Source organism: Schistocerca gregaria, chromosome 3, assembly GCF_023897955.1.
Source record: "Schistocerca gregaria isolate iqSchGreg1 chromosome 3, iqSchGreg1.2, whole genome shotgun sequence".
NCBI classification, from domain to species: domain Eukaryota; kingdom Metazoa; phylum Arthropoda; class Insecta; order Orthoptera; family Acrididae; genus Schistocerca; species Schistocerca gregaria.
This window is the reverse complement of record NC_064922.1, coordinates 182140117-182166784: the sequence shown is the minus strand read 5'-3', so window position 1 is coordinate 182166784 and position 26668 is coordinate 182140117. Positions and strand designations below refer to the sequence as shown.

At 45.8% G+C, this 26668-nt stretch overlaps 1 protein-coding gene across 1 annotated transcript in view; it reads right to left on the bottom strand.

The window, feature by feature from the left end:
* Positions 1-3656: 3656 nt before the first annotated feature.
* LOC126355300 (beta-alanine transporter-like) overlaps positions 3657-26668 on the bottom strand; it is a 602272-nt gene continuing 579260 nt past the window's right edge. Inside the window, exon 8 of the mRNA XM_050005591.1 lies at positions 3657-3994. Coding sequence (XP_049861548.1) covers positions 3794-3994 — 201 coding nt within the window. The 3' untranslated portion in view covers positions 3657-3793. The remainder of the gene's footprint in view (positions 3995-26668) is intronic.

Below are 26668 nucleotides of genomic sequence, written 5' to 3'. Positions count from 1 at the left end.
TCGATCGGGCTCTTCGGGATCCTCAACCAAGAAATCCCGGGCACCTGGCCAGGCACTGGAATCAGCATGACACCACACCGCTGGTGGTACCTTCAGGAACCTAACTGACTTTCCTCTTGCACGTCTGGCGATGAAGTAATTGCTATTTTGGCTTTTACAGGAGGTCACATTAATGTGATTGGACAGCATATTATGATTGATAGCGTTCATTAAGACTTTTCCCACAATGTCTGCTTGTGAACTACATGGAAGCGATCGGCGGCTGTGTGGGCTCATACTTACTGTCGTCTTTTATTTTTTGTACTTCGTAATTTTATTAACATCAACTTGTGCCATCTGCAGCATCACGTCACTGCAGTTTGATCACTTGTAGCTGTTTTCCTTTGATCTTCATTTAGTCTGTTATACCACAAGTTAATACACTTCTTCGAATTTACAATGTGGGAGATGGATAGTGACTGTTTTCGTTTTCGGCAGCTAGATGTAGTGATCGACGGAGTTGAGGCTGGTTTCCCTCTGCTGCAAGCCACGTTGGGGTACCTGAAGAGATGGATGTGGTATTTTTGGTTCAATTGGAGTCGCCTAGGAAACGTGATACATCTTAAAGTTAGTACATGCTCGACATGAACGGGACCCCACCACCCATATGGCACTGATAGGGTACCTGAGCGACGGGGCGCAAATATGGGCACGTGTAGTAAGGCAGCCCTCGCATGACCAACGGATATGAGACGTCCCCTGCTGTTGAGGGCGTATCTACACATCTGAACTAGCGTGGGTTCTGTCCTCTGATGGGCCTGTGGTGCCTGGGTGCGTCGTAGTCTAGTGGGGATGTCTGTGGTAGCTGCTGAGTGTTAGCAGTAGTCATGAATTTGTTTCCTGCTGATCCTGGAGGGGAAAGTAAACGAAAAGGTACCACAATTTCTTGATTTCTTATAGAATTTTGCCCGAAATTACACGCTTACCCACCGCCTTCGCCCTCCCATCAGGGTAGGTTTAAGGTACGAGTGGCACAAGACAACGATTGGGGTGCCAAGGTAAAAAGGGTGCAACAACTGTAAGATATCTGTACATGACACATCATAGTTAGCAGTGAAAACTGCCGCAGGCGAAAGTCTATGAAAGAAAAAAGGGGGGGGGGGGGGGAAGGAGGGAAGCCAAGTGGTAGGTTGCTTGTGTGGAAAAACTTTTCGAACCGACTCTGCCTCCATACCAACCCTCTCCCCTCCCCCCCCCCCCCCCCTGCCCCGCCCCTTCCTCCGTCCCAAACATCGGTGCTCTGTACAGCAGGTTATTTCTCCTATACGGAAGAGACATCTCTGTTCAATATCGTTGATCTGGTGGACCAACCAGTCAGAGCATGATTGCTAATCCTGAATGTACCAGGCTCACTCTGACGGAGAGTTTCCGGTTTTCGTTCCTGTGCATACGCCACTGCACATACTCAGTCCGCTGACACCAACGTAAATTCAGCATTGAGTGAGACAAAGTAGAGGACGGACGTTCGCAATTGTGAGGCACTGTTGTCTAATTAATTTGACAGAAATATTTTTAAGGGTTACTGCGATCCCGGAGTACAGATTGTGTAACCATTTTGTCGCTGAATATGAAGTTCATTTATGAGACAATGGCACGTAAGAAAGAGATATTTTACTAACGGAGGATCCTATACAGGAAGTACTGTCAGAACGACCCAATTGTGGAAGTGATATAAGTCACTCTCGTGATGGAAGTGATTCTGAAGCTGATGATACTGCAGCGTTTATGAACAATGGCGAAGTGCATCAGACTGCCGACTGACGAAGAAAATCCAGTCGTCACAGTGAGAGTGGCTATTGCTGGAACACAGCTGTTCCTAACAGTTCAGGTCTGCCATTTGTCCATAATATTGTAGTCCGAATTCCAAAAATGCGGAAATAATGAATGAACGCATTAATGAATAACTGAGAATACCTCAATGTTTCGTGTAATATGTGCAATTCACTAAATGAATATCTTCTACATCTAATTAAACTGCAAATACACTACTAGCCATTAAAATTGCTACACCAGGAAGAATGACGTGCCACAGACGCGAAATTTAACCGACAGGAAGAAGATGCTCTGATATGCAAATAATTAGCTTTTCAGAGCATTCACACAAGGTTAGCGCCGGTGGCGACACCTACAACGTACTGACATGAGGAAAGTTTCCAACCGATTTCTCATACACAAAAAGCAGCTGACCGGCGTTGCCTGGAGAAACGTTGATGTGATGTCTCATGTAAGGAGGAGAAATGCGTACCATCAAGTTTCCGACTTTGATAAAGATCGGATTGTAACCTATCGCGATTGCGGTTTATCGAATCGCGGCATTGCTGCTCGCGTTGGTCGGCATCAAATGACTGTTTGCAGAATATGGAATCGGTGGGTTCAGGAGGGTAATACGGAACGCCGTGATGGACCCAACGGTCTCGTATCACTAGCAGTCGAGATGGAAGGCATCTTATCCGCATGGCTGTAACGTATCGTGCAGCCACGTCTCGATCCCTGAGTCAAAAATGGAGACGTTTCCAAGACAACAACCATCTGCACGAACAGTTCGACGACGTTTGCAGCAGCATGGACTATCAGCTTGGAGACCATGGCTGCGGTTACCCTTGACAGTGCATCAGACAGGAGCGTCTGTGATGGTGTACTCGACGACGAACCTGGGTGCAAGAATGGCAAAACGTCATTTTTCAGATCAATCCAGGTTGTGTTTACACCACAACGATGGTCGCATCCGTGTTTGACGATATCGTGCTGAACGCACATTGGAAGCGTGTATTCGTCACCTCCATACTGGCGTATCACCAGGCGTGATGGTATGGGGTGCTGTTGGTTACACGTCTCGGTCACCTCTAGTTCGCACTGACGGCACTTTGGACAGTGGACGTTACATTCAGATGTGTTACGAGCCGAGGCTCTACCCTTCATTCAATCCCTGCGAAACCCTGCATTTCAGAAGGATAATGCACGACCGCATATTGCAGGTCCTGTACGGGCCTTTCTGGATGGAAAATGTTCGACTGCTGCCCTGGCCGTCACATTCTCCAGATCTCTCATTAATTGAAAACGTTTGGTGAATGGTGGCCGAGCAACTGGCTCGTCACAATACGCCAGGCAATACTGTTGATGACCTATGGTATCGTGTGTTGAAGTTGCATGGACAGCTGTACCTGTACACGCCATCCAAGCTCTGTTTGACTCAATGCCAGGGCGTATCAAGGCCGTTATTACGACCAGAGTTGGTTGTTCTGGGTACTGATTTCTCAGGATCTATGCACCCAAATTGCGGGAAAATGTAATCACATGTCAGTTCTAGTATAATATATTTTTCCAATGAATACCCGTTCATCATCTGCATTTCTTCTTGGTTTAGCAATTTTTATGGCCAGTAGTGCAAATTTCTTAGATCCAGATCACTTTCAGGCTTCTTCCCTGAAAAGTTTCCATGACTGGTTTTACTTAGTCTCGAATTTCGGATTTGTTAATAATAACACTAACTGAAGAAGAACATGGGAGAGGTAAAATATAATGAGTTTAGTAAGTCAGAGCACAATTTTATTACAGAATATTATATTTTCAAGTCTTTCAGCTGCAAATCGTTGAGGGTTACTGTGACCCTGGTGCCGTACTTCGTTGCGACAATCAATATACCTGTATGTACACTACTAGAGTTAAAGCTCTTTTTCCTACTTCAGTAGATAAATTGTTCTTCAGTTTGAAGTATGTAAGACGAAATGGGAGACTGGACCGTAACCGAGGGCGCCTATTGTCCCTGAACGTATGACGGCGGGGCGATGAGTCTCCAGCTCCAGTAGGGGCGCCCTCTGCCAAACTCGGCGGCGTCCTGCAGAGACTCCGGCAGCCTCTGCAGCGCAGTTTCCGGCAGGAACGACACCGACAGCGCTCCTAGCAGGTGCATCGCTGACAAGATGGCGAACGGCAGCCTACGGTCCACCGAGCCTCCCTGTAACAGGTGGTACACGAGCTGAGACGAGGAACGGTGTAGCTAGGAAAATACGGAAATAAATAAGGAAGAACAACATTTGGAGATGAAAATTATACGAAACACGATGTGTTAGGGAAAATGTTATCGTTTCCGTTGCTATCCACACCTGGCATTTTTAAACCACTTCACTGCATCATGTAACTGTCAACGATACTGACAATTTGAGAAAGAAATTTTCCCCCTGCAGCGGTATGGGAGCTGGCTGACTAGAACTCTGTGCCTGACCAAGACTCGATTCTGGCAGCCTCGCGTTTTGCGAGCGAGTGCTCCAACAACTGAGCCACCCGAGACGAGGTACCGGCGGAAGCTAACCTGAGAGAACGGATCGTGAGGCGAGTTCTGATAGCTGAGTTGGTAGAGCACTTGCCTGCAAAACATAGACGTCCCAGACTGGAATCCCAACATGGCACAAACTGTTAATCTACCAGGAAGTTTCTGTATTGACACACATAAGTTATTGATTAAAGTCTTCTTACTGGCTATTTCTACGCAGTTCGAGCTAGTTTCAGCACAGTCATAACCGGATGGATATCAATGTTCACGTGATTGAAAAAAGGTAAAGGTGTTAGGAAGTGATAAGTGTGAGAAACACAAACGATTTCCAGTTTCACAGTAGATTAGCACCAACAAATTTCTCTGCACTCTCCACATAACAAACCGGCTTGTTACAAAATGGTATTTCAATCCTGAGGAAATAACATTAACTGCTGCATTTCCGACAAATATATAAGTTCTGAACAAAGAAAGCTTGCGTGCACGTCTAAGCTTAACAAGCAAAAAAAGAGAGAAAACAGAGATATTATTTTCGTGATTCAGACCACATAGCATACGATATTTCCTTGATTGAGTGAGACAAGTTCCAGTGGAAAACGGATCAAACAACTGATAACATTGATGATTCCTTTCTGTTAGATAAATGTACCTCATGTTCGAGGAAGGTAGCTACATTGTCTTCTCAGTGATAGCAGTAAAATTCGAACTCAGGTTTTTTGTATGAAGGGAAAAAACTTCTACAAGTCCTGTGCTCTACGATGATATTCAACCTGGGAAATGATTACATCACAAAGGCCGTTCAAGTGCTCTGTTTGGTCACTGAAAAGCAAAGACACGTGTTAGAAAGCTTTAAACAGAAAAATACTTTTTCGTTAACTTTTTCAGAGGATCATTCTGAAATACACTGCTAGCCAGTATAACTGCAACACCTTGGAGGTCTCTTGCAACAAACATCATTCGGTGAAGAAGTGTGCTACATTCTTGGATATGCAAATGATTAGCATTTCAGTGGAAAATGGTGTATATGAGTAGTGGTATCTATATTCTGTATATAGAGAAAGATTACCCAACGGATTTCTTATTAAGGCACAGCGTGTGAATGCTTATTGTTTTCTAAGAAGGTCGTTTTATTTGTTCGTTTAAAGAGGTTGTCCATCTACACCTGTCTAAGCGTGACAGCAGCGGAACAACAATGTTTCTGTTCGCATTGGTCGGGATCTTACAACTGTAACGCGAATATCTCATTTATGTGTTGAGCAGGACCATGTACAACGCTGTGCAGGATCTCAGTAGTCCCACGCGACTAGCGTCTGAGAGAGCGGAAGTATTGTCCACTCAGAGGTGCAGCATAGTACTGCCACATCATAAATCGTAAGTCAGGAAGTAGGCTTGTTTGGTACTAGACAGGTATCCACACAGACAATGCAGCGACATCTGAAGCGCCACACATTATCAGCACTGCGACGTAGCAGCCTCCCTTGAAGCATCAGCAGAGACGTGCCTGCAGTGGTGCACTCAGCATTGACATTGGACGCAGAAGCGGTTTAATGTCGTTTTCTCAGACGAGTCCTAGTTCTGTGAATAGCTTGATGGACACATCCATGTGCTGAGGCTCCAAGGAAAATGAACATTGATAGATTGATTTCACCAATGCCGTGAGAGGTGTTATTTTATGGACTGTCATTGAGTACATAACTTGATCACCTCTGGTTAACTTAGCGGATACGGACAGCAGCGGCGTAATTAGTTCGTATGTTAGGCTAGTGGGAGTGCCCTGTCATAGAGGTCTCCGTGGAATTATCTGTCAACAAGATAACACAACGTAGCTCATTGCCTGTGCTGTCCTGAACTAGCCTCAAACAGGAGGTGTTCGACAGCAACCCTGTCCAGCACATTCTCCAGAATGAACTGGAGACATCTGGTGGTGGGTTGGCGAGAGTTTAGCATGTCACGACACATTAAGCACTATCTCTTGTTTCAGTTCATTATTTTCTGTGGGATGAGAGCGATTACAAGATTCTAGTAGGTTTGAAAATATGTGTAAAGCTGGCTGGGAGTGCGTAGGTACCCTCATTCTCAAATATTGGGTGGATATAACCGAGGCAATTTGCACGCCATGTGTCACGCTGCTTCAAGATAGGTAAACAGCTTCTAACAGTGATACTTCTCTTACCCTGTCGAACTTAAACATAATGTTATGGAGTAACATTATGCACGCCAGTCGAAAACGAGAGAGCAGAGAGGGCTGTGAAGAAGACGTCAGGCAATCACACGCTGACTGACTCCTCTCCAGGACGACAACGCTACAGCAGTGGCCTCTATACGAAGAGAACATACGCGCCACGCTGACAAGCCGTAGCCCACTTCTTCAGCAGCATCAAGATTAGGCACTTCAAGACTAGCGAATTAGGAATTGTACGGGGTGTTCAAAATGTTTCTCGGTCGTGCCGTATGATTGTTAGCCGTGCCTGTCATATGACTGTTTGCCTGTCTGGGTTACTTCTCTTCTAGTGGACTCTCCCAACATTCCACTGTTTCGCTTATCTCAGCCAGCGTCAGCAGTATCCGTGGTGTGTGTCGTTACGTGTTGACGTGAACGTTGAAGTTTTAAGTTTATGTCTCGTTTCAATGTCACTGCTTGCTGACGTTTTTGGTGATCGCATAATTTCACAGGGAGTTTGGCCTCCACGACCGCCTGACCTAACACGACCTGTGCGGCTGATCCCGGCGGAGGTTCGAGTCCTCCCTCGGGTACGGGTGGGTGTGTTTGTCCTTAGGATAATTTAGGTTAAGTAGTGTGTAAGCTGAGGGACTGATGACCTTAAGTCCGATAAGATTTCACACACATTTGAACATCTTTTTTAACAAGACCTGACTTTTTCTTCTGGGGTGCAGCGAAAGCAACTGTCTATAAAAACCGTCCAGGATCCATCGATGAACTGAAAACTGCAATATCCACTTTAATTGCGTCTGTTACAGAAGAAATGTTACAGCTTGTGTTTGGAAACATGATCAGACGCACATTGAATTGTGTATTCTCCAAGGGGGGGGGGGGGACACTTTCAACATTTAAAGTTAAAATTTGTAGGTAAAAATGAATATTCACTAAATTAATAACTTGTATTTCACTGAGTTTCATTTCGGCATATTTACTGCGGCACTGCGGAGAGACTTTTTGAACACCCGTATATACTGAAGGACATTGTTTATTTTGTCTCTCGCTGTTTGCTTGCGACACATCTGATGACACAAATTGAAGTACTGTAATCATTTACTTTTGTAATATAATTCATTAATACGATTTGCTTGAATCGTTGTCCAGCGAACCGAGAAAGCAATTTTCCTAGCACCCCATATTTGACGAGTAAGCAGGAATTAACACATGATATTGTACACCATAACTAGCAGATTATGACAGCATTTTATTTTAAATTCGGTCAGTAATTGTATGAAACATCTCAATTGGAGTAACAGAATCCGTTGTGTTAGTATTAAGTGCACCTGGCACCTTAACATGTGGGTAGCGTCTAGTCCTACTGTTGTTTCACGCTGCCACAGGAGGACTTAGCACCCAGACAGAAAATACCTTAAGCTTTTTTTTCCCTTGCACAGTCCGTTTAGTTTCTTACTTTACCAGTTGAGTGATTAAATTCGACTGTTGTGAATTTGTCACCCCTATTGCCAGAACTCTTACAGAGTGTTGAAATGGTAGTCCCAACCTAACTTGTAGATGGGCAGTGCTGAAACAAGAGAGGATGATCACTCACCTGGGGTGAACGTCTATTTTTACGTGGCAGGGAACAACTCTCTGCGCCGCACACAGACTGGATGCTCTCATCCAGAGGACCTGCTGGTTACTGCTTCACAGGACTTCGGAAGGTAAGGACGCTTTCGATTAAGCTTTCCTCTGATATCATGAACAAATATATTTTGTTGTTTTAATTTAAGTTGACGTTTCAGATACATTATTCACTTATTTGCTTATTTGTTTATCTTGAGGATGTAACGGAAATGTTTAAATATCCTTTATTATCCCTAACTTTCTCGCGTAAAATCACGTGTTGAATGTAGCTTTGAGTTGTCCGCTTTATGGTTCAAATTGCTCTGAGCACTATGATACTTAACATCTGAGGTAATCAGTCCCCTAGACTTAGAACTACTTAAACCTAACTAACCTAAGGACATCACACACATCCATGCCCGAGGCGGGATTCGAACCTGCGATCGTAGCAGCAGCACGGTTCCGGACTGAAGCGCCTAGAACCGCTCGACCAAAGCGGCCGGTTCCGCTTCATGTTATTTAGGAATCCATTAAACTTATGCTCTCAGGAGTATGTTAAAGTATCATTGCAAGACCTCTCTTTTCTTCCCTTTTCTGTCATCTTTTCTCTGCCTCTTGCATAAACTGAATGATTGATTCTAATTGTGCATTTCCAGCAACGCCGCAGAACTAGACGCCTGCGACTCGACTGCTCTATGGCGCATTACCTGCGAAATCGGACTGTTACTTTCCCTGACTTTTCGGTTTTAAACAACATGCACTACCTGCCACCTCGGCATGGTTTTTCATTTCCTGAATGAACTGAACCCTCATCAGGAGAGTGTTCTGCATTTTACATTTGAGCCCTGTTTAGAGAGTGATTTAAATGAACTTCATCGACCCTCCTACCTTGTTCTGCATCAATGACTGGCTCGTGTTCCACTTTGGACGACAACGGTGTGCCACCTTTCTCTCTCTCTCTCACACACACACACACACACACACACACGAGCTGCGCTTCTCGTAAACATTCAAATCAATTGCTGCTTCCACAAGCTTCCGACTCAAATGCATCACACGCCACAACTATAGTCAGGTCTTTTCCAAATAATGCAGATTTATGCCCAAGCCAATGAAATAAAACCTACTCTAAAATGCCTTATACATCCCTATAAACAAATATGCACCACAAAAACTTGCACAATGCTATTACCAGCGGCGCAACATCGGACAAGAAGTGACGCAGAAGTTACAGACAAGACACAATCAAAAACAAAGTAGATGACACAGACAGTACATATACTGAAACAAAATGACTGCAGCATACTACAAATAGCTGAGATACAACGCAAAGCGTCAAAAGCGAGTCTAAATTTTCTCAGTGCGCCATAGTCTAACTTTGCAGAAAAGGAAAACACGCACCTGTTTCACAAGATTACTAATTTTTTACGATTGCATTCTGAATTGCTGGTGTAGCCATGTGTCACCAAAACAAAACAAAAACAGTGAATCGCTGCGGGAGTATGAAATAGAACAAAGGCGTTTTTAAGTTTACAAATATAATGACAAGTATTTCTACATCCTTATACAATTTACAAAAAATAAAATGACAGACATAAATCAGGAAAGGAATGGTGCTTGATTGGAAAATCATTCGTTGGGGTGGAAACTATACAAGTTCTCCCATGAACGCATTTAGGCTTCGTTTACATGAATCCTCTCTGAGGCCAAATTCTATTCAAATGGAATTAACTACGACCAGGTACACTAGAAACTATGGTTCACGGAGCGTAGGGAGCTGTGAATATCGTTTAACAACTGTTCGACAGCACAGCGATACTTTACTCTTTCACCTCGATTCAGGCGCCAACAGAAAGCGGCGCGCTCTGGGCGAAGAACAGTGAGCGCCGGCAGCTGTAATGTTCTGACGCATCCACCAAAATTTGCAAACTAGGCTGACTGGCGTTCTCATTATTTGAACGCGGAAAGCTTCCCTATCAGAGCTCTGAAATCCCGGCACACTGCACTGTGAGATGCATCCGTTCGCTGCTCTGGCCAACCAATTTGACTCTCAGGCACGATGGCACGTGATGGAATTGTCAAACGTCAGATGACCGACTAAGGACGAATAAGGCCACCCTCGTGATACACGATATGTCTGAGATGATATGCAGTTTCACTGTCGGTTCAGTTGGGAACTGCCACTGGCTCTTAGTCTCACCCACTACGAAAAGTCCTGAAGTTCTCCACCAGGGGCGGACCAGAAGACGAAGACACCCAAGAATCATAAATATTTTCCACCAAGCCTCGCACAGGAGATGAATTAGCTGGAAAATCTCGTCTCCACGCTGTACAAACAAATCGAACTGTCATCCACTCATTGAGTCTCCCCTCTTGATTGTTCTGCTGTCCTTGTGGCCAATAAAGACACAGTACCAGGGTTCCCACACTGGGAGAGGAAGCCACTGCTTTGCATATCCTCTCAAAAAAAGAAGATTTCAGAATAGGGAGGCGTCGTTCTCACAGTAAGCATGGCCATTATTCGGTAGAAAAGGTCTACCTAAATGTGACCGCAGTCCCTCACTTACGAAGAGATCTTATCTTTCCAGGCGGACCATTTCCACCTTCTGAAAGAAGACTGTTAAGATTTCCAGACAGTTGTGCCTGTGTAACATATGTACAGGGTGGTCCATTGATCGCGACCGGGCCAAAAATCTCACGAAATAAGCGTCAAACGAAAAAACTGCAAAGAACGAAACTTGTCTAACTTGAAGGGAGAAAACAGATGGCGCTATGGTTGGCCCGCTAGATGGCGCTTCCATAGGTCAAACTGATATCAACTGCGTTTTTCAAAATAGGAAACCCCATTTTTTATTACATATTCGTGTACTACGTAAAGAAATATGAATGTTTAAGTTGAACCACTTTTTTCGCTTTGTGATAGATGGCGCTGTAATATTCACAAACATATGGCTCACAATTTTAGACGAACAGTTGGTAACAGGTAGGTTTCTTAAATTAAAATACAGAACGTGGGTACGTTTGAACATTTTATTTCGGTTGTTCCAATGTGATACATGTACCTTTGTGAACGTATTTCTGAGAACGCATGCTGTTACAGCGTGATTATCTGTAAATACCACATTAATGCAATAAATGCCCAAAATGATGTCCGTCAACCTCAATGCATTTGTCAATACAAGTAACGACATTCCTCTCAACAGGGAGGAGTTCGCCTTCCCTAATGTTCGCACATGCACTGACAATGCTCTGACGCAAGTTGTCAGGCGTTGTCGGTGGATCACGATAGCAAATATCCTTCAAGCTTCCCCACATAAAGAAATCCGGGGACTTCACATCCGGTGAACGTGCAGCCATTTGTATGGTGCTTCGACGACCAATCCACCTGTCATGAAATATGCAACTCAATACCGCTTCAACCGCACGCGAGCTATGTGCCGGACATCCATCATGTTGGAAGTACATCGCCATTCTGTCATGCTGTGAAACATCTTGTAGTAACATCGGTAAACATTACGTAGGAAATCAGCATACATTGCACCACTTAGATTGCCATCGATAAAATGGGGGTTCATTATTCTTCCTTCCCCATAATGCCGCACCATACATTAACGCGCCAAGGTTGCTGATGTCTCACTTGTCGCAGCCATCATGGATTTTGCGTTGCCCAATAGTGCATATTATGCCGGTTTACGTTACCGCTGTTGGTGAATGACGCTTCGTCGCTAAATAGAACGCGTGCAAAATATCTGTCATCGACCCGTAATGTCTCTTGTGCCCAGTGGCAGAACTGTACACGACATTCAAAGTCGTCGCGATGCAATTCCTGGTGCATAGAAATATGGTACGAGTGCAATCGATGTTGATGTAGCATTCTCATCACCGACGTTTTTGAGATTCCCGATTCTCGCGCAATTTGTCTGCTACTGATATGCGGATTAGCCGCGATAGCAGCTGAAACATCTAGTTGGGCATCACCATTTGTTGCAGGGCGTGGTTGACGTTTCACATGTGGCTGAAGACTTCCTGTTTCCTTAAATATCGTAACTACCCGGCGAACGGTCTGAACACTTGGATGATGTGGTCCATGAAACCGAGCTCCACACATAGCACACGCCCGTTGGGCATTTTGATCACACTAGCCATACATCAACACGGTATCGACCTTTTCCGCAATTGGTAAACGGTCCATTTTAACACGGATAATGTATCACGAAGCAGATACCGACCGCACTGGCGGAATGTTACGTGATACCAGGTACTTACATGTTTGTGACTATTACAGCGCCATATATCACAAATCAACAAAAGTGATCCAACCAAAACATTCATATTTCTTTACGTACTACAGGAGTATGCAATAAAAATGGGGGTTCCTATTTAAGAAAAACGCAGTTGGTATCCGTTTGACCTATGGAAGCGCCATCTAGCGGGCCAACCATAGCGCCATCTGGTTTCCCTCTTCAAGCTAGAGGAGTTTCGTTCTTTGTAGTTTTTTCGTTTGATGCTTATTTCGTGAGATATTTGGCCCCGTCACGATCAAGGTACCGCCCTGTATATATTATTTCTGTCGCTCTCTAAAAGAACCTGGCGACTTTCTGGTGTCAGGAGAGTTACAGTCTTGCCTGCACGAAACATGTACACCAGACGCTCTGATCGTATCGTCCCAGCTTTTAACCTGAGAATGCTTGTAGTTTTATAACCTTCGCACCGTTTATACAAAACCTCAGATTACAGCAGTCTCCCTTAAATGGCTTCCTCACCCGCTTTCCTCCATTGGCAGTCTTCACGATGGAATGTTACCTGGCCCAGGTAAAACGTTTTGCAAGCTGGCGCTCTCCTCTTACCCTAAGTGGGAACAGTGTCGCGGGACACAACATTCGTGCCCCATAATCCATCTTTCTCCCTGTTCTGCATCGTCTGCACTACCGCCCCTCTGTTACAAGTTATCTACAGGCTACACATGCAGTTATAAGAACATTCTGCTCAAAATGTCCCCATGTAAACAGCTCATAACCCACACATACCAAACGTAGTATTGGGAAACATGGAGATGATGGCCTAAAATACGACTGTTAATCTCACTGACAGAGTCATTTAAGTGAGAGAGTGGCTTGCCACGTTTCGTCATGAGCAGGTGTATTTGTAGTGTGTTGCTGTCTACTGTAATTCGTGAGTAGTGTCCTACCTCGTGTGGTTTCACAGAGTTTGATGGAGCTTTCTTTGTGACAGAATGACTAGAGACTGGTCTTCAGTCGATCATGTGGCCACCATTTGACGGTTCTTGATCTGTGACCCAGCACAGTTACAGAATCTGAAGTGCTGAGTGTAATGAATACTATCATGACTAAGAAATATTTATTTGTTTCATGCATTTTGAATCAACTGCATTTAGCGTAAATTGTTGCCTCCGGCCAGTCAAGTGATCTTCACTTAAACATTCTTGATCAATGTGATAGCTCAAATGACGGAAGTAAAACTGCTAATTCTAACGAAAACTCACATGTATGTGAAACTTATGTTGGTTTCAGGGCTTTCGAATTAACCAGACTTCACCTAAAACGTGGCCTTTGCCTGAATATTCTTCATCTGTGGCATAGCTCAAGACATATAACTAAAATCCGCGAAAGTAAATAATAATTTTGTGCAGTTAGAATTTCTGGTTAATTCAGAGTCCTTAATCTACTGGAGGTATCATGAATTTCGGCCGAGCAGTTCTAGGCGCTACAGTCTGGAATCGCACGACCGCTACGGTCGCAGGTTCGAATCCTGCCTCGAGCATGCATGTGTGTGATGTCCTAGGGTTAGTTAGGTTTAAGTTGTTCTAAGTTCTAGGGAACTGATGACCTCAGAAGTTAAGTCCCTTAGTGCTCAGAGCCATTTGAACCAACGATTATTGCGAATACAACTGCTAAATATATATTTGGTAAATTTCTTTTAGATACGGACTTCTGCATGTTTCTAAACGGTCGCAGACATGCTTCATCTCACCAGAAACATGATTCTCTCCCCCAACTCTTCCACTCACACTCCGAGTCCCAGTAAGCTAGTGCGTGGCAGAAGTGATGTTGTTGAAGTGATGTTGGGATCACGCATGTTTCAGTACGTGAGTAAGTGACGATTCTCCATTGCCTTTTCCTTTATGCCTTTGCCATCCTAAAACATCGTATTGTGTTTGACAATAATGAAATATCGGGAATACATTAGTTTACGGGGCATTTTTGAATGATTAACACTGCAGGATCACAGGTTAACGCACGCGCGAGGCAGCTCATTCAAACGTGAAATGCTGATGCATTAATGGTTGGTGTATCCGCCAGAATGATGAATGCAAAAGACATGCATTAGGTTTTACAGGTGCCAGATTTCAGTCTGTGGGCTAGTGCTCTATGGCTGTTGCACTGGTTTGGTCAGCACAGGGACGGTTAACGCTGTTTCTGGATGACGCTACAGTTGTCGTCTGGCGATGTCCTATATGTGCTCCACTGGAGATAGATCTGGTGATCCAGCAGGCCGTGCCACACGTCGACACTCTGTAGAGCATGTTCGGTTACAACAGCGGTATGTGAGAGAGCTTTATGCCGTTGGAAAACATCTGCTGGAATGCTGTTCATGAATGGTAGCACAACAGGACGAATCAGCAGATCGACATGAAGATTTGCAGTCAGGTTGCACGCGGCTGACACGTGAGTTCTTCTGCTGTCACACGATATCGCACCACAGAGCATAACTCCAGGTGTAGATGCAGACACACTGTATTCAGGTTCTCACTGGTTTCCTCCTCAACACACAGCCGTAACTATGAGCGAGGCAGAACCAGTATTCATCAGAAAATACAACTAAACTCCACCCTGCCCTCCAATGGGCTCTTGATCGACCCCACACGGTGGTTTGTGGTCAGTGAAATTCGCGCTACAGGGCATCGGTCTCGGAACTGCCATTGAAGTAAGCGATTTGTAAGAGTTTGTTGTGCCATTGAGGTGCCAACTGCTGCTCGAAATGCTGATGTAGATGCAGTTACGATGCACCCGAGCAATAAGCCGAATACGATGGTCTTCCCTCTCGGTGGTGCCAAGTGTCCGTCTGCACTCTGGCGGTGTTGAAATCATGTACAGTGGCTGCATTCCTGTCAAGTCTTTCTGCGTATCCTCGAAGGAATATACAGCTTCTCGTAGCCCTGTTACGTCACTTTGCTGAAACTCAGTGAGGTGCTGATAATGCCGCCTTCAACGCTTTAAAGGCAGTTTGGACTCATATCAACCCGCCACGTCCAGTGTCACAGGTAACTAACGCTCATGGCCATTAGAGCGTGAATTTAAGGGAAACCTGATTTGCATCTTCATAGCAGTGCTAAAAGCGCCACTATTCTGCAACTAGTGCGAAATATGAATTGACATCAGATGCAGATACAAGACCCAAATTTCACCTGTGTCTCATAACTCCTTCTTGATGTTGCAATTTTTTTCTGTCAGTGTATTTCATAAACTACGGTTCATTAATAGGTATTAGTAGAACACTGTTCTTTCGTTGTGTAAATATATGGTGGAATTACAATCATCTTTTGTGGTTGAAGCAGCTCATTTAGTGCTTAATAGATATGCTGGTTATCTATCGCATTATAGTAATAATCTGTCCCCCAAATGGATGTTATTTGAGACCCAAGTAAAAATATTACACTGAAATTTAGATGTATCCTGAGATATGGAAAGGATGGTTTCGTAAAGAGAAATTTGACAAACAAACATTGTATTGCATTGCTCATGACGTCAGCTTGTATACTCCGACATACCTAACACACATACAGAATGCATTAATGCTAGTTATCCGAAGCATATAAAACGCAGAAAATATCTTCTTACTTGTTGGGCGAATTCTTCTGTCTGAAGGTAGCTTACCCGATGGGCAATCAAAGCTGGGAATATGATGTGCACGAACGAAATTCGATCGACCCCATGTGGTGCTAACTCACGACATAAGACAACGACAATTACAAGTTTTCACTCAATCACATTTCATGTGGCGACGGCACCAGGATAGTCTTTACATTGAAAGCTTCTGGTTAACGGTTGAGTGGTAGGATTTGTAGCAACAATTTACCCTTCAGTTTCAGAAATCGTACATTACTGTTTGTTCGGTATAGCTTAAAAGATTTACTTTGAGAAATGTACTGGTAGATGTTGTTTTTGTACTTTTGGGGTTTTTGTTTGCTTTCGTTTCGGTGCCTGTAGGGTACACATATAATATGGAGTGGAAATGAGCATTTGGGGTCATTTGTCGGAAGGCCCCTTACAGGCCAGGTCCGGCCCCCTTGGTGCAGGTCTAACCGCTGCCGGAGCAGGACGACGGGTAGGGCAGGGGTGGACACCCGAAGCCTGGCCATCCCGCCGCCACGCCCAAGCAACGTGTTCGAGTTCGAGGATCAAAGGATGTTTTATTTATTTAATTTTTATAACTTTTTTTGTATTTATAGATTTATTTGTGTTTCATTACAAAGAAAGATCCTACAACTGCCGTAGCCGAGCGTCCGAGTCGTTTTCTCGTCTGTTGGGAGGGGTTCCCCCCTATTCCGTCCGTAGAGAATCAATATGCTCCAGGATTCTTCGTCATTTTCAGTGTCTCATACCCGGAACGCCCCAGTGAGCAGGAGGATCCGCTAATAATGAACCTAAATAATTTGCGAAACGAGTTCTGTACTTCGGGTGGCGGATGAAAGCTGCATGTGTCGTCATCAGTAGGGACCAAAAGTCGAGTGTGCCTTTGGGAGCATCGCAAAATATGTAGTAAACGGCCATGCCTTTTAGCCAGTTTTGGTTGATGGAAAGTATACGCCGTCGGGGAGCAATACGTCATCAGGGGAGACTGACTCCGTCAATCGCCGCAAGAGTAGCCAGCACTCGCTGGTCAGACGGTGTGCATTCGAGACAACGACTGAGCATGTCGGACACAAGGGGTGGTCCGTCAGATGTATGTAATGTAGCCTCTGACGAGTAGCGAACTTCCCATTCACAACCACGTACCACAATGAACGTATCGTCGTAGGTAGAAAAGGCGTGTGTACCGCTCGCCACACCGTGTTCCAGGCAACTTCAGGATGTCTATGGGTGACCGTATTTACAGGTTGCTGCTGTTGATAGAGGCGATAGTAGTCTTTTGTGCTGGGCTTCCGTGTCGTCGGAAGTTCTGACTGTAAGTAGCTGAAGTCAATCAAGAACTCTCTGATGTGGGTGAGTGCCGGTGAAATGTGCCCTACAGAAACCGGGGGACGCAGAGAGTGTGGTGCCACTTCCGCTATCAGGGTGCCCGTCAGAGTGGCGTGCGCAGAGGTCCACGTGCGACGCATAGTGTTGAGATAAAGCGATCGCGCACGGTTATATACATGAGTTGAGCCGATACCGCCCGCCCGCTACGGCAGTGTCAGGGTGGCGTATCGGACTTCAAAAACCACACCGGTGCTTACGAAATGTCCATATGCTGCTTGAAATCTGTCGGCCATCGTAGCCGTCAAGGGAAGGATATGCGCAAAGTAGTTCAGTTTTGAGACAAGATAGGTGTTGACATAACGTGTTCTGAGGAGCATATCCAAGCGACGCAGTTTGTTGTCCTGCAGCAGAGCACGTGTCTGGTGTAGGATCCGGCGGTACGTAGCCGCCGCCGTGCGTCGGACATTGCTATAGAACTGCACTCCTAAACACTTGAGTACGGGCACCTTGTCCTAGGGCACCGCCGTTGTGTGGGAAAGCCCCCCTCCGACATCCACGTATTTTGTCTTCTTCACGTTGATGACGCTCCCAGCGACCGCCCCTTACTGGCGTAGCCACTGTAGCGCCATATGAATTTCATCCTCTGATCTGGCCAGGAACACCACGTCATCGGCGAATGCACCACAAGGAAAGGTCACGGCCCGCAAGGAGATACCAGGTAATCGCTGCCGTAGACCATGTAAAGCTGGTTCAAGCGCCGCAGAAAATAATATACCCGACAGGGGGCACCCTTGTCGCACTGACCGTCCAACAACAATGTGACCAGCCTGATAACCGCTGACCACCATGCGGGAGCGCGCTCCGTGAACCAGTCGAAGGACCACCTGTGCAGACTCCGGAGAGAGGCCCATGTGTTGCAAAACTGCGCGTAAGAAGCCGTGGTCGACGCGGTCGCATGCGTGGTCAAAATCTACTGCGACAAGGACTCATCGTATTTTGCAGGCCGCCGTCAAAGCAATTACGTCGCGGTATGCTCCTAACGCCGTATGAATGTTGCTGACACCACCTAAACATGTCTGATCGGTGTGGATGGCTTTCCCGATAGCGGTGTGGAGGCGCGCGCGGAGGATACAGGCGAAGATCTTGTAGTCGTTGTTGAGGAGTGTGAGTGGGCGAAAGTCCTGCCACCTACAACCACCATTCGGTTTCGGTACTGGGATCAAGACACCTTCTGTGAATTCTGTGGGGACAGTGAAATCAGGGCGGATCAGGTCTTGAAACATTTGGAGCCACTTGTCACCCATTAGGTGGTAAAAGGTGCGGTCGAATTCCAGGGGTAAACCGTCCGGTCCAGGCGACTTGTTCGGTGCTCCACGTGCCAAGGCCGATGTCAGCTCGTCGGGTGTAATGGGCAACAGCAGACTATCATCGGGTGCCACGTCCCGAGGAGCGGGAAAATCGTGCAACAGCTCGTCATAATCACGTACATTTCGCCGATCTTCCATGTACAAGGTCCCATAGTGTTTGGCGAACGTGTGCGCGATGTCCGTTTGTGTCACTGCGCGGCCGCCCTCCTTCGTGTTTACCGCCGTAATGAGCAGTCGTTACGTTGGCGCTTCTCGCGCACAATGTGATACACTGACGCTGTTTCGTTGGGGATAGTCTTGCACTCGCGCACGGATGCGGACACCTTCTAGCTCCTCTGTCCTGATGCGAAGTAGACGAGCTTTGATGCGTTGTACGGACATCTGACGTTCGGGAGACGGCGGTTGCGTCGCCAGCTCACATAACGCTGTAAAATTCCGATGTTGCCCTTTGAAAGTTCGATCTGTCACGCCCGTAGGCCATCAAGGTCTTTCGGAGTGCAGGTTTGACACATCCCAGCCACCACAGCAACGTGGAGCCATACATGGACAGGCGCCTGATACATCGACGCCACGTGGCAGTGACTGCTCGCCGACACGCTTCCTCGCGAAGGAGGGAGACGTTTAGCGTCCACGGGCCTCTGCTGCGTCTTGTGAGTTGTCGGGGCAAGGTGACAGTGCAGATGTACGCGAGATGGTCCGTGAATGCCGTCGGCCAGAGTTTTGCATCACGGGTTGCTGTGCGGAGGGCACGCGAGACGTATATCCGGTCCAGACGCCCTCCGAGCTCATTGTCAGCCATGGGCTCTGGTGGAAATATCGATGTTTGCTGTTCTTCATCTGCCTCCATATCGTCTGCCCAATCACCAAGAGACGATTTTGATGTCATTGGGGGCTGGTCGCTTTCACAGGAGCCCACATTTTGGAAGTCGACGCAATGCGCCTCGTTTTCTGGGCCACCAGATTTAGGAGAGTGTTCCTTGTCTTCAGGCACCTTCTGGTGAATGATGCCACTGGAGTCCGTTGAAACTGTGGACGAGTCAACGAAGTCGATGTCTTCCGCCGGCTCCAGATCCCTGTCCTGTTCTTCAGCTGACAATCGCCTCTTCTTGTGTCGCTTGGGTGATTTTTACTTTCGGGTCCGAGATTCGACATCGACTGGAGGGCGGGGCTCGACACAGTCCCGGTCGCTATGAACCCTGTGTCCGATCCCGACAGACGGTGGCTGGGTGCCCACGACGCTGCGGTGCCAGAGGCTGTAGGAACCTCTGCACCGTTCGGCTGCGTCGTCGTCGACGGAGCTAGCAGCGGCTTGAGGAGGTTGCAGGTTTTGATCATCCATCACATCATGTCGTGCCGCCTCCACATATGTTAGCGGGAGAGAGGTCATAGTGGAACGTTGGGGAAATTCATTGCGGGGCACCTGAACGAGGCGTCGCTGCAGACACTCAGTTCTAACATGGTCCTCCTGGCCGCAGCCCGAGCAGGTCCTCGGCTGTCCATCATATATAACAATTGCGCGGCAGCCACCAACGAAAACGTAAGATGGAACGTGCTTCTTAAGTTCTATGCACACTTGTCGTACCCCGTTAAGGACAGGGTACGTTTCGAATGTGTTCCATTTCTCCTCTCTGTGACTCAGAACTGTGCCGTATGGCCGCAGCGCATCTACGACTAGGTTGGCAGGAACTTCGAACGGTAGTTCAAAGACGCGCACGGTACGCACCCCCAGACCAGCATGGTTAACTCCTACCACGCTCACGTTACCGTCTGCGTGACAGAAGCGAAAGCCGTTTGCAGATCGTTGGAGTAATCTATGGAGGCCGCTTCGTCAATCAGTTTGAGGTACACTGTGCTGGTTATAATACACTCCTGGAAATTGAAATAAGAACACCGTGAATTCATTGTCCCAGGAAGGGGAAACTTTATTGACACATTCCTGGGGTCAGATACATCACATGATCACACTGACAGAACCACAGGCACATAGACACAGGCAACAGAGCATGCACAATGTCGGTACTAGTACAGTGTATATCCACCTTTCGCAGCAATGCAGGCTGATATTCTCCCATGGAGACGATCGTAGAGATGCTGGATGTAGTCCTGTGGAACGGCTTGCCATGCCATTTCCACCTGGCGCCTCAGTTGGACCAGCGTTCGTGCTGGACGTGCAGACCGCGTGAGACGACGCTTCATCCAGTCCCAAACATGCTCAATGGGGGACAGATCCGGAGATCTTGCTGGCCAGGGTAGTTGACTTACACCTTCTAGAGCACGTTGGGTGGCGCGGGATACATGCGGACGTGCATTGTCCTGTTGGAACAGCAAGTTCCCTTGCCGGTCTAGGAATGGTAGAACGATGGGTTCGATGACGGTTTGGATGTACCGTGCACTATTCAGTGTCCCCTCGATGATCACCAGAGGTGTACGGCCAGTGTAGGAGATCACTCCCCACACCATGATGCCGGGTGTTGGCCCTGTGTGCCTCGGTCGTATGCAGTCCTGATTGTGGCACTCACCTGCACGGCGCCAAACACGCATACGACCATGATTGGCACCAAGGCAGAAGCGACTCTCATCGCTGAAGACGACACGTCTCCATTCGTCCCTTCATTCACGCCTGTCGTGACACCACTGGAGGCGGGCTGCACCATGTTGGGGCGTGAGCGGAAGACGGCCTAACAGTGTGCGGGACCGTAGCCCAGCTTCATGGAGACGGTTGCGAATGGTCTTCGCCGATACCCCAGGAGCAACAGCGTCCCTAATTTGCTGGGAAGTGGCGGTGCGGTCCCCTACGGCACTGCGTAGGATCCTACGGTCTTGGCGTGCATCCGTGCGTCGCTGCGGTCCGGTCCCAGGTCGACGGGCACGTGCACCTTCCGCCGACCACTGGCGACAACATCGATGTACTGTGGAGACCTCACGCCCCACGTGTTGAGCAATTCTGCGGTACGTCCACCCGGCCTCCCGCATGCCCACTATACGCCCTCGCTCAAGTCCGTCAAATGCACATACGGTTCACGTCCACGCTGTCGCGGCATGCTACCAGTGCTAAAGACTGTGATGGAGCTCCGTATGCCACGGCAAACTGGCTGACACTGACGGCGGCGGTGCACGAATGCTGCGCAGCTAGCGCCATTCGACGGCCAACACCGCGGTTCCTTGTGTTTCCGCTGTGCCGTGCGTGTGATCATTGCTTGTACAGCCCTCTCGCAGTGTCCGGAGCAAGTATGGTGGGTCTGACACACCGGTGTCAATGTGTTCTTTTTTCCATTTCCAGGAGTATAGACAGATGAATTCCTATGAGTTCTTGTGGTTCTATGTGCATGATGTCTCGTAGAAACTGTTCAATTTCATGTGCCTTCGGTCTCGTGTACGATGTGTTGAACGTTAGTTTGATTGTAGCTTTTCGATATGAGAACGCCATGTCGGGTCGGTACAGGTACTATACGGCAAGACAACGACGCGACCGCGCGCTAGCGGGTAAACAACACCACCTGCGGAGCACTGCCCGGCGCGCCGAGCCCGTCCGCACGGTATCACGGCTGAAAGCCGACTGCCCACTCAGCTATCGGGCAGACAGAATATGTGATAATGAACGTGCGTGTGAAATAGATGGAAGGTTTTTGCATATTCTGAATGTAGTAAAAACGAGAAGAGTTTTCTCTTAAAGTGAAATCTGTGCAGTTAATCGCGCAGTGCAGCTTTCGCAAAGACGGTAGGAACGACTGTGACATCTTGTGCTGACTGTCGAATAACTGTGTCTGTGTACCAATAGAGACTCAGACCATAGGCAGCCCTTTGCAGCAAGTGACAGCTAATACGTGCACTCACTCGTGAGGTTCAAACAAAACCAAGTACAAATAAATCAGCGCAGCCGTGAGGCTTTGCTGCACCTGCAATGAACGAGTGATTGTTACAATCTCAAGTTACCACCTTGCTTGTAACCCTTCAGTAAGATCATGAAGGAATTAAGCAATCAGATAATTTATGCCAGGTTTATCACTCGTAGCATCATAGACCTTGGATGTCTACTTAAAGACTTCCAAAATATCATAAATGTGCTACATCACAGATCCATAGCATTAGCTCCCGTATTAGTTTTGAAATATGTTATTTGCTAACAGAAGTTGGGGATTGGTAGTTTTCTACCTGGTGAAGAGAGAAGGCGAAAGGTCGTTGTTCAACTTGCGACTGAAACTGTTCTCAAAGAGTCAGAGAAGGGAAGATTACGAAATAAAGCTTCGGTTTCGAAAAAGGAACTAAGAGTCAGACAACAGGTTTAATTGAGAATTCACTGACTGTCATTGATACAGATATTTGTATCTCATAAGTTTTCCTTGGAAGAACGTTGTATACATGGAAGAGGCCTGGAGACACTAGAAGGTTTCAGATAGATTTTGTACTAGTAATACCGAGTTTAGGATCTTGCTTTTACATTGTAAGACATTTCCTGGGGCAGATGTAGACTCTGACCACAATTTATTGAATAAACTGTAGATTAAAACTGAAGAAACTGCCAAAAGGTAGGAATTGAAGGAGATGGGACCTGGATAAGGTGAAAGAACCAGAAGTTGTAGAGAGACCATTAGGGTACGGTTGACAAGAATGGGTGAAAGAAACGCAGTAGAGGACGAATGGGTAGCTTTGAGAGATGTAGTGAAGGCAGCAGAGAATCAAGTAGGTAAAAAGACGAGGGCTAGTAGAAATTCTTGGGCAACAGAAGAGATAATAAACGTAATTGATGAAGAAGAAAATATAAAAGTGCTGTAATGAAGCAGGCGAAAAGGAATACAGAGGTCTCAAAAATGAGATCAAAAGGGACTGCAATATGGCCACGCATGGATGGGTAGAGGACAAATGTAAGGATTTAGAGGCATATATCACTAGGGGTAAGATAGATACTGCCTACAGGGAAATTAAAGAGACCTTTGCAGAAACGAGAACCGCATATGTGAATATCAAAAGCTCAGATGGTAAACCCGTCCTAAGCAAAGAAGGGAAAGCAGAAACGTGGAAGGAGTATATAGAGGGACTATACAAGGTCGATGTACTTGAGGGCAATGTTATGGGAATGGAAGAGGAAGTAAATGAAGATGAACTGGGACATATGACACTGTGAGAAGAATTTGATAGACCTCTGAAAGACCTAATTCGAAACAAGGCCCTGAGAGTAGTCACCATTCCATTAGAACCACTGATAGCCTTGGGAGGGCCAGTCATGATGAAACTCTTCCATTTGGTAAGCAAGATGTATTAGACAGGCGAAAGACCCCCAGATTTGAAGTAGAATATGATTATTCCAATCCCAAAGAAAGTAGGTGCCGACAGGTGTGAATATTTCCGAACTATCACTTTAATAAGTCATGGTTGCAAAATACTAACACGAATTCTTTATAAACGAATGGAAAAACTGGTAGAAGCTGTTCTCGGGGAAGATCAGTTTCGATTCCGTAGAAATGTTGATACACGCGAGGCAATAATAACCCTACGACTTATCTTAAAAGATAAGTTAAGGAAAGGCAAACTTACGTTTCTCACATTTGTAGAGCAAGAAAAAGCTTTTTACAATATTGAATGGAATACTCCCTTTCAAATTCTTAAGGTGACGGGGGTAAAATACAGGGAATGAAAGTCTATTTGCAATTTGAGTAGAAACCAGATGACAGTTGAGAGGCATGAAAGGGAAGCAGTGATTGAGAAGGAAGTGAGATGGGGTTGTATCCGATCCCTGATGTTATTCAACCTGTACATTGAGCATTCAGTAAAGGGAATAAAAGAAAAATTTGGAGTATGAATTAAAATCCATGCAGGTTTGCTGACGACATTGTAATTCTTTCAGAGAAAGCAAAGACCTGGAGGAGCAACTGAACAACGTGGACAGTCTCTTGAAAGGAGGATATAAGATGAGCATCAACAAAAGCAAAACGAAGATAATGAAATGTAGTTGAATTAAATCCGAAATTGCCGAGGGAATTAAATTATTAAAACAGACACTTAAGCAGTAAATGGATTTTGCTATTTGGCGAGCAAAATAACTTGTGATGGTCCAAGTAGAGAGGATATAAAATATACAATGTATGTGGCAATGAAAGCGATTCTGAAGAAGAGAAATTTGTTATTATCGAGTATAGATTTAAGTGACAGGAAGTCTTTTGTGAAAGTATTTGTATGGAGAGTAGCCCTGTATGGAAGTGAAACATGGACGATAAACAGTGTGGAAAAGAAGAGAATGAATGCTTTCGAAATGTGGTGCTACAGAAGAATGCTGATGATTAGATAGGTAGATCACATAACTAATGAGGAGGTACTGAATAGAATTGGGGATAAGAGAAAATTGTGGCACAGCTTAACTAGAAGAAGGGATCGGCTGGTAGTACACGTTCTGAGGCATCAAGGGATCACCAGTTTAGAACTCGAGGGAAGCGTGGAGCATAAAAATCGTAGAGGGAGACCAAGAGATGAATACACTACGCAGATTCAGAAATATGTAGGTTGAAGTAGTTATTCGGAGATGAAGAGGCTTGCACAGGATAGAGTATATGTGGCTGTAATGAGAAGAATGTTGGCTGAAAGAAAGTGCCTTGCTCATGTTAATGTGTGAAGCGAGACTGTGTGGAAGTTTTATTTGTCAGCCACTGAGGAAAGCATCATTACTTTTATGCTATGCGTACACTGAGGGGGACGCAACCTGAAAGAAGGATTATAGTGCAACTAATTAGTACATGGTGAAATGTCAAAATAAGATTTCGTTGTTGTTGCAGATTAATAGTGTATTGTTATTTTTTACGCTTTTCTGTGATGGAACGCTCAGTCCAGGATGACAACCGAGATATATTATTGAGGAGTGTAATGTGAATAATGACAATTCCGACTGTGAGAAAGAATTTTCGTAAAAGTGGTGTCTAAATAAGAATAACACTCGTACTGATGAGAGACCCACTAAAGACAAAGTTCATGATATAGATCGACTACAGTCCTCGTGTGAGGTAATCAGTGCCATGTCCTTGTATTGTTGTGCTGTGCCCGTGTGTTACTGTTTACGTGATAGGTGTTCCTCCAGATATAGGTTTTCTGTGACGAAAAGTGGTATTCTTGCTGTTTGGCCAATGAAGATTGAAAAAATATATTGAAGAAGTGTGGACAGTCACTAGTCCCTACGAAACAGCAATAATAACTGAGAAGGGGAAATCTGAATATAGCGGATTGTCCACAACAGCCGGTGTATGTGATGAAGTAGCCTGTGAGAGACAAACCAGATGCAAGTCGTCCTGGCACAGTAGTTTTCCTGTGGATCTGTGGTCTGTGCGAATTCTGACAGTAGTGAGAAGGGGGTGCACATATCTGCTATAGTGATGTAGTTTGAAGAAAATATACTTGGAGTAGTTATGTAGTTTGAAGGAAATGGTAGTAGCAGGAACTAGTCCCTTCTGCTTCACCTCACACCTCATCCCAGTTACTTATAGATAGGACTTTTTATTGTGTTGTGTAATATACCTTCTTGTCAATAGTGCCAAGAGTACCTCACTGTCATAATCATCTCATTTTTTCTTAAAATTATTTTTAAAATAAAGATAATGCATTTAAAGCTTTATAACTGTTTGTCAATTATTATATTTTGGTCCCAGAGGGGATGAATCTATGCAATCCTGTCTACATTTTGAATTTCTGTTATTAAAGCTAGTTTTCTGACAGCTTCTTGTATCTGTTCATTGTGACTTCTTTTCATGTTTACTAGGAGAAATGGCTGGGTATAATGATCTACTTATATATGTTGTTATTAATCTGTATCGATTTTTTTGTAAAAGAATGATAGTACTGAAGAAGCAAAAGACTGTCCGCAGTCGATCCGGGCAGCGTCGGTAAGACAACACATCGTCCCCTCCTCTTCCGGACAGGTAAAATAACATATCCGGCGGCTTCCCTGGCTGGAATTGGAAAGGTTCCGCGGCCAAAGGTGAGAGCCCACTCCAGGTGGAGAGCGGACCACTTCACACCTACAGGAGGTAAG